This window comes from Lygodium microphyllum, chromosome 26 (genome assembly GCF_053477565.2).
Source record: "Lygodium microphyllum isolate KBCC chromosome 26, Lygodium_microphyllum_v1.1.10, whole genome shotgun sequence".
In the NCBI taxonomy this organism is placed as follows: domain Eukaryota; kingdom Viridiplantae; phylum Streptophyta; class Polypodiopsida; order Schizaeales; family Lygodiaceae; genus Lygodium; species Lygodium microphyllum.
Genome location: NC_141160.1, coordinates 107,244,437 through 107,253,238, shown reverse-complemented (window position 1 = coordinate 107,253,238; position 8,802 = coordinate 107,244,437). Strand labels below are relative to the sequence as shown.

At 36.9% G+C, this 8,802-nt stretch overlaps 1 protein-coding gene across 1 annotated transcript; it reads right to left on the bottom strand.

Annotated features, from left to right (window-relative positions):
• Window positions 1-5,430: 5,430 nt before the first annotated feature.
• LOC148013655 (protein LATERAL BRANCHING OXIDOREDUCTASE 1-like) lies at window positions 5,431-8,585 on the bottom strand. Its single transcript, XM_087668002.1, has 5 exons — window positions 8,261-8,585; window positions 7,248-7,501; window positions 6,422-6,749; window positions 5,889-6,128; window positions 5,431-5,668 (listed from the first exon to the last, which is right to left on the bottom strand). The coding sequence occupies exons 1-5, from the start codon at window positions 8,489-8,491 to the stop codon at window positions 5,591-5,593; spliced, it is 1,131 nt and encodes a 376-aa protein (XP_087524128.1). The 5' UTR covers window positions 8,492-8,585; the 3' UTR covers window positions 5,431-5,590.
• Between the last annotated feature and the right edge of the window lie 217 nt (window positions 8,586-8,802).

Below are 8,802 nucleotides of genomic sequence, written 5' to 3'. Positions count from 1 at the left end.
GCTGAAATTGAAGACCTTGATGACACTCTTAAAGAAGCCAAGGGCTCTAGGTCACTTAAGCTTAGAAAAAGCAAGGCATTGGCCACTATATTAGAAGTTTGAATAATCAAACTATTGCAATTTATCACATCAGATTCTCAAGCTCTCCAAGTTTACCCATGATAGCTTTAAAAGCTATTTTCAAAGTCATTAGATTTGAAGTTTTCAATAGAGGAGTGGAGGATATCATTTTGATGGAGAAGAAAAAAGCCATATAGATCTTTGGCTACATGCTTAGTTATAGTGGGTCTAGAGTCGAATATTCAATTCTTAGCTCTTATTTACAATCCCATGTAGGAGATGCAAAAGATTTGAAGCAAACTGTAAAAAGAAAGAGTTTTTGAAATGCAAAGAACTTATTGAGTGGGATGAAACCAAGGATTCCTCTGTAGTAGAATCACATTGAAGGATCTTAAAGATTCAAGGATTTCTTGAAACCCATGTTATGTCTTGTCTTTGTTTCATTTATAACCATTCTAAAATTCTCTACTTTTGACAAGATTTTAGATATCCTTCTTTTCTTTTTTGGCTAGCCATTTATATGGTGTTTTCCAAAGATGATGTATTACATAATGTGGTAGTGTCTTTAAGCTTAAATGTATGCCAAATTTGTCTATAGAACCATTAAAAGACCTCTAGTAAACTATCCTTTTTGAATCTTCATCCTCCATGTCTCATGTGTCTGAAATATTTTATTATTGCCTGATAATCTGATTTTTCCATAACTTATATTGACCAAATAGATAAGCGTCCATATTGTTTGATGAAATGTAAAGTATGGTTGTATAAAATATGTTGCACAATTTAAAAATAAAGAGAGTTAGTTAAAAATATTAAATAAAGGAGATAATAAAGAAACATCATAATACTAACTCCTTACCATATAGTGAGTAAAGTATTGATTACCCTAAGCTTCTATCATTGCCTTTTTGAAAAGAATCAATTGGTCTTTGAAGTATTTGAGATCATCATCTTTTGAATCGGTTTTATCACAATAAAAGCATATTTTATCTAGTGTTTCCCAAACTTTGGCTTTTTTGTTCTGAGTCTATATATTTCAACATGATTCTTAACTGCATTGTATGGGGATTTCTATTTGTCATATTTAATTATTAGATCCTCCATTTTTTACTTTATTTTGCCAAGTTTTCCACATGAAAGCTCGGAGCCTTCTAGTCTTCAACCCACCAATAGATGGCTTTTTTGGGACACAATTTCCATCCTTGGAATTTTGAGGATCTGGTTCAATAATAGCATTACCTCCATGGAAACCAATTGCAAATAAAGCATGCTCGATCTTTGTTATAACATCTCATCTAGCTTATAAGGGTTTCAGCTTCCAAGAAAACCCTATGTAAAGATGAACAATCTTTTTAATTATTCTACAAAGTACATGAAATGTATATATATGGACATTGGCTAAAGGAATATCTAAAATTGGCTTAAAGTATGTGTCTTTGATATACCTAGAGGGGGCTCTATTCCTGTTTGTTGAGCTCAACTATGTAGTTGGAGACATGCAATATACACAAGGTCATCTAGAGTTTGCTCATTTTGATACATTATGCATACATGTGGATGTCTTCAAGTCACTAGCTATATGCCATTCAACCTTGTAGTTTCCAAACCCCTAACAAATACCTCTTTTCCTACTTGTTAGCTCTTAATCACATCAAGTATTGAAGTTTAATGGAAAACCCAATATAGTATATCAAATTCCTCTATGTCTACTTTAAAAGCTCCTAATCACCAAATATTGTGTTCAAATTTTGAACACTAAATAGCATTGAATCACTACAATGACTTCACGGAAGTGCTCTATTCATCAAGCTTATATTGGATCCTCTCTAATTTTGTACGCTTTAAAATATAACTTTCAATTCAGTTTAATCACAAACATGGCTACTCCTTATAATACCTCTTCTAAAGACAAATCATAGAATATGGTCGTCAAACATTGTAGGATAAGTAGATCAAGAAAAACTTTGTTAAATTTATTAAAAAGAACCTCTTTCTTCTTGCTCTTAAAGCTAATCTTGATTTGAAAAAGCTCAACCAAAACTTCCATCACTCTACCAATTAACTATTTATTTAATAGTCTTCATCATAGATGGCCTTAGAAGTAAGTGATTGTGTAACTGACCTTGTTTCATATTTGATTGCATTAGCTAGAAAATTTGTGTATATACATCTCAACTAATGCCGATTCTACACTAGCTCAGAATCCAAAGAATGATACTTAATGAAAGAATCCAAGCATTCTCTCTTTATTTTTTTAAAAAAAATCTTCTTAAGAATATCCTTTAGGACTACTGAGGATAAAAGATGATAATAAAACTAAGATGCCTTTGAAGCATCTCTCTTACATACATTTGGCCAAAAAAGAGACATAAACAAGATCAACATCATAACTCAAATACTATTATAAGCAAAGTTATATTTCAATATTTTTTAAGTACAAAGGTATACCTTGCTACTTAGATTTTTGCAATTGCAACCATCTCCTCCTCATTTGAGATTCCTAATATTCTTTAGAGTTCTTTATTGATTTCCAAGGCCTAAAATAGTTTGTTCTCACTAGTATGCTTTGATATGTTTCTCTAATCAACGAATTTTCCATTGATAGTTTTTGCAACAACTCATCTCTATGGTTTGTTAATAAGTGATTCTCCGATCTAAGAATATCTTTCTTTGCAACAAGATTAAGTGTAAAGCGTAAAAATTCATTATAACCATCACTAATAAACCTCACTAGTGAAAAGCTACTGTAAAAATAAGGAGTACTATTTTTTATAAGATCTTTGGGATATAACCTTCCATCCATCCAAAGATAAAGATTTTTCTTTCCTTCAAATCGAAACATATGTTTCGTAGACTTTAAAACAATATTTTGTTTTGTTCTTTTTTTTATTTGTTCATACTTACATTCTAGCTCAATATGAAGATGATAGAGAGCTCTTTTACTAGTGTTACAAAGATCATTAGATTATTAATCCATAGCTAAAAATATAATTTGTAACCTTGAGTAGAAATACTGTGTGAATTCAAAAAAGAAAAATGAAAAAGTAATTAGCAAGGAAAAGAAGTAACATAAAAGGGAATGCGAATGGAGGAAAGTAACCAAATGTCGAAAATATTCAAATTGAATATTTTATTTCACTTCTATCAAGAGAATGTAGGATCTTTATTAAGTCAATCATTGTCTTTATGGGAACCTACATTTCCAGATTTGATGCAAGCCACGAGAATATTATGATAATGACTTATTAATAATTTCATATATATTTATTTATCAAAATATCAATGTTTTTAGAAATTACAAAATGGATTTTATTTCATAAGATATATCTCTCTCTAGAATCTCTTACAAGCCATTTCAGAGAAATCTCCCCTAATGTTAGTTCTTGGTGAGTGAAGAGTCTATGTTTCATTTCTCTATCTAATGTCTTTACATCATCATACTTCGCATATCTCACTAGCCTAATCACCCTAACCTAATCAATATTAGTAGTTTTTCTTTTAAATTAGATTATTGAGCTAAGTATTTCATTTATTTATCCATAGATTGCAATCGTGACAGCAATCCCCATTAGCACACATGATCATAGATTGTTGTTAAGGTTCCATGCAGATTGTTGTCATGGTTGCAATCTATGGGTGTAACCCTAACAACAATCCCCATCAACATGGGATCGCATTGATAATTGTTGGCAAGAAATTACCCCAAAGATTGTCATTTCATCATCCCCCCTAGATACTCATTAGCAATGAGCATCTTCCCTCTTCAACAGTCATTAAAGAGCAAAGGAAATTATAGCTTCATCATGATTTCATTGATAAATTACAAAGTCTGGGGACATGAATGTACAAGTCTGCCTTCTTCTTCAAGGTACTAGTAGTGTCTTCAAGTGGAGCCATCAAAGCAAAAAGTAATAGTGCTGAATGGATATGCAAGCATGATATAAAAATTTAAAATTTCAAGAGGCTAGGCTCATCAATCAAGAGTCCCAAAGGTGATAACCTAGTGGTTAGCACTTGGGCTCATAGTTGCAAGGTTATGGGTTCAAGTCTCATTGGATGCATCACTTGATTGGAAACCTATGTTCACATGATGTGTTTGTGAAAGTACAAACTATTGCCCAAAAAAAAAGGCATTCGATTGTGTATTCTTGAAAAAAATAAGGCTCATCAATCAAGAATGTAAAAGTGTGTTTTGTATCATAGTATGGTCAAACAAAGCACTTTCAAAATTGAAAATGATTGATAGTTTTTAAAGTTCAAAGCAATCAATAATCAAAGTGTGCTTAAATAAATGCTAATGATGGCACACCTCTCTTTTGAAAAGGAAAAATAACTATATCCATTTAGCCATTCACTTATTATCACAATAAGATCCACCCTAACTATATCCATTTAGCCATTCACTTATTATCACAATAAGATCCACCCAAAAATCTGAAAGGTAGGGGATCTTAAATGAACAAAGTACATTTTCTACCTTGTGATTCCTCATCTATCATGGTCCACCATGACCAGTTGAAATTTCCTAAACTCTACCACAACTTTCCTCATCATGACTTCTTATTTTAATTATCCAAACTCTACTACAATTAACCTAATCTTTCTCCTTGTGAAATTCCCAAACTGTACTTTTCTTGTGAGCCAGATTTTCTCTAATGGTAAGAAACTTTCCTTCAAGTAGAGTATTTTGAAAAGCTGTATAATCTTTTTGCACTTTGACGAAGAGTTAAAAGTGATTGAAACTAGTCAAACACAAAGTGACAAACGCTCACTTTGCAAGTTATTAATCAATTAAAGTGTTTATTTAGAATATGGGCATCCATTCTCCTTTCCACATTGAAAAGGACATGGCCTAATATTGTTTACTTGCTAAACTAGTGAACTCCCCACTCTCTTTTAGAGCAGTCTCCAATGCCCACTATACAAAGTGACGAACAAGCATGCACCTCTTGCATGTGCAACCAATCACAAAATTCATAGCTTATTATTTTTCACTTTTTTGCAAAATGTGCTCTTTTGGTGTGTAAAGGCATTGTACCCACGTACATGCTTTCTAAACCTAGATGAATACTAGTAGAGTTAATCAAGAGTCGATAAATAGACATGACTATAAACCAACAAAAATTGCCTTGATTGATTGACTTTGGATCTTAATGTTTTCTATAAACCTCCACCTTATCACCAAAATGTTATAAAATTATTAAGATTTCTAGGGTGCTTGGGATAAAGGAATGTTTGAGCAATGTCTCAAAACAGCTTTTAAAAAATCTTAACTTGGGCTTACCTTGACACCATTTAGCTTGACATCTTGGTCCCCAATACCAGGGAACTTTGCTTCAACAAGGCTATTAAATCCGCAGAACAGGTGTTGTGAAGTGAGGAGATACTTGAGGAAAAGCTGGGGAACAGGCCTTGTTCAAAATGATGCTGCTCCTTTTGAACAAAGCTCTTTGAACTTTCCACAACCAACAAGGCTCATTTGTATTCCTCAACAAAATCATACGGTATGTCCCACAATCAAGCCAAAAGATCACAAATCAAAAGGCCCCAGATCACAATTAGCTGTACAGGTCCAAGGATCAGACTGCAAATTCGGAAGCCCAAATATCTGGAGGGAGAATTAGAAGTTGATTTAACATGCATAAGCCTAAAATTATTCTGTCACTAGAGCAAAAAACTTCCCACCAACTCATTTATAATGACATAAGGCCTTCAGAAAATGTTTTTGTTTGCAGTTTGGGTGCCATGAAAGTGTTTACTAAACAGTGTTTTTGTTGCAGTTTGGGTGCCATGACAGAATTCACATGGTTTGAGAGGAAGGTTCATACAGAAGGCTCGATGAGGAGTGAATTGATCCTATCTTTGCCACTGAGTTCTTTGTTCATGTATGTTGCAAGATAATCACCATAGCGGATGGGTCTGTAGATGAGGGGTTCGTGCAAGGAAGTAACTGGCTCAACTATCGCATCTGCCGTGGGGGCATAGAATACTACAATTGTCGTCCTGTTCTTCTCCTTGCTCACCACTGCTCGGTGCTCTGAGCTTCTATACCTTCCGTTGCTGATTAACTGGTAGTTCAGCAGAAAGGCAAATTGTCAAGTATATGACAGCTGAACACATGTCTTATTAATTCCTTGTCTGTTTGTCCTCAAAACATCTACTTGCTTGCTCCATTGTACCTTAACATACATCTTTGTCCTTGACATGCATCGCTCGCATGCTCTACATGATGCAGACCCTTAATTCTTTTCATTCATATATGACTGACCTATGACGAGACAGTCCACACAACTAGTACAAGCCTGCTCCACACAAAGATAAAGTGCTGCATATTAAGAATGCACAGAGGAGAGGGGCTTGCCTGCATCATATCCCCCATGTTCACAATGAGAGCACCCGGTAATGGCTTGATAGGGAACCAAAGCCCATCCTTCTTCACCTGAAGCCCTTCCACCTCATCTTGCAGCAGCACTGTGATGGCAGAGCCATCAGAGTGGGAGCTCAGCCCCAACACCATGTCTGCTTGTGGACAAGATGGATAGTGATTCACGCGCAGTATAACCTGGGCATCCCTGCCTCCAAAAGCACTCTCCAAATATTGCCGGTCCCGATTGAGCTGGGTGGATAAGACACCCAAAAGCACTTTTGCTAGATTTTGCACATGATTTCCATAAGCTTCTATGGTCTCTCTGTAGCAAAATATAGGGACATATCAGTACAAACTAAATGTGTATATGCAGGCTACTAAATGCAACCACCATCACAGAATGAAGATATTATCGCTTTCCGGAAATACCTAATAAGAGAAATTAGAATTACTGCACTCATCAAAATTGGAGTGATATTTTCATACTAAACAAATACCTTCCACCACCTACATTCAACTGTGATAACATATGTCATTTAGATGTGAATCTGGCTTGTTTTCTCCGGCTTGTTTTCCCTTGCGACATAGATATGTTACTTGACCTTGATAGCCGACAAATAATTAGCATTTACCTGCTCAGATATTCATTGTAAGCTTGCTGGAAATCCGCGATAACAGACATTAGAGTTAAACACAACGGCCCAGATGAACAAACAGACAGATGGCAATACAATGGTTTAAATAATAAAATACATGGGCTTGCACAATATTCAGACACCTGAGTGCCAATACTGCATGTGGTTAGGATAGATCCAAATACCTGTATTCCGGTGGGTTTTCAGGCCAATAATCTGGATCTTTCAGAGACTGAGGAGACACGTAATGAATAAGAGCATCCACCCAATCCAAAATAGTGTCCTCAGAGAGATCAAAGGTGCGACCATAGCCGGTTGGATGGTAGGGCTCGAACTTCATGGGCCGCTTTAGCTTCTCATCCATAGGCAGGTTGAGAAATGCCTTGATTACTCTCTTTACGTCCTCCAGAAGGGACAGGGGGATGCCATGGTTGATTACCTGTAGTTGGAAGCAGTGAGCTCGCAAATTTGGATGCAGATTACGATGGAGCAAAAGCACAGACGTATGCACAGTTTCATTGTGATCCTTTCTATATAACTGCGCAGGAAACTACCAATGGGGTAAAATTGCACCATCGAGTACAAAGGTGCAAAGTTTCAGAAACCAAAGCTTACATGTTAAAAGGGAAAAACTTACACACGCATACAAGTGCAAAATCTCAAAATCTGGTTACTTCAGAGACCACAGATTGCACACACATTCAAGTGCAAAAATCTCAAAAGCCTGGTTACTTCAGAGACCACAGATTAGATACAAGAAGTTATAGACAAATTCCACTATAATTCACACATTGTGAATTATGACAACATCATGAGCTTGTGCAAGGGAGGCACCGCATGTCGCACTTACCTGGTTATGTGGTGCCTCCTGAGCAGAAGCTCATGATGTTGAAGACTATAAGGAAAAACAAGGGAAAAGGGCACTTTTCCCACATGGGAACCCACACCGGAAAATGTTGAAAACTTTTTGTGAGATGGCAAAGCACACACAGAGATGCCAAAATTGCGATAGAACTGACAGACGGACAGAAAGAGGGAGCTCTCATCTATCTAATTATATTAAAGAATTAGCGCTCCCTCTCTCTCTCTCTCTCTCTCTCTCTCTCTCTCTCTCTCTCTCTCAGATCTAATTATTATCAAATTCCAAAAGAATCGGTCCCTTCATGTGTGAGTGCGCGTGTGTATGTGTGTGGCTTACCTGCAAAAAGCCCCATTCCCGGCAGGCCTGCTCGAACTGTTGCAAGGTGGAGGGCTGTTGCGGGCATTGAAGGAGAAGGTGCTGGAGATCTATCACAGGAATGCTTCCGCCATCATGGTGCTGCTGCAGCAGCAGAGGAGCGGGCCTCCGGTTAGAAGGCTGTAGGAAGCGGGGCGGGACCTCAGAAGTGCCCTTCTCCGACAGAACTTGCACGAGATCAATCGGAGCCATGGGTGTCGTACGTATCCAAAAAGAAAAGGCCGGAAGGACTAGATACTAAACACGGAGAGGGAGAGAGAGACACAGACAGAGACAGAGACAGATCACTCATCTGGTATCCACGTGGCACCAGCCCAGGATGGAGAATCAAATCTATTCAAATCTATCTATACTATTAGTTAAGGAGAGGTGGGGGGCAGGTGCCACGTGGTAGACTCCCACCTCCCTTAAAAAAAGAAAGAGAGCGTGGGGGCGGGTGCCACGTGTCTAGCACCTGCCCCCCCTCAGCACTAACTCCCACGAGGTCATTATGACCTCGGGGA

Coding starts and splice junctions, on each gene's coding strand:
- LOC148013655 (XM_087668002.1), bottom strand. CDS start 8,491: ATGGCTCCGATTGATCTCGTGCAAGTTCTGTCGGAGAAGGGCACTTCT. Junction 6,750..7,247: donor GAAAACCCACCGGAATACAG/GTATTTGGATCT, acceptor ATTTTGCTACAG/AGAGACCATAGAAGCTTATG. Junction 5,669..5,888: donor CACTCCTCATCGAGCCTTCT/GTATGAACCTTC, acceptor TTCTCCCTCCAG/ATATTTGGGCTTCCGAATTT.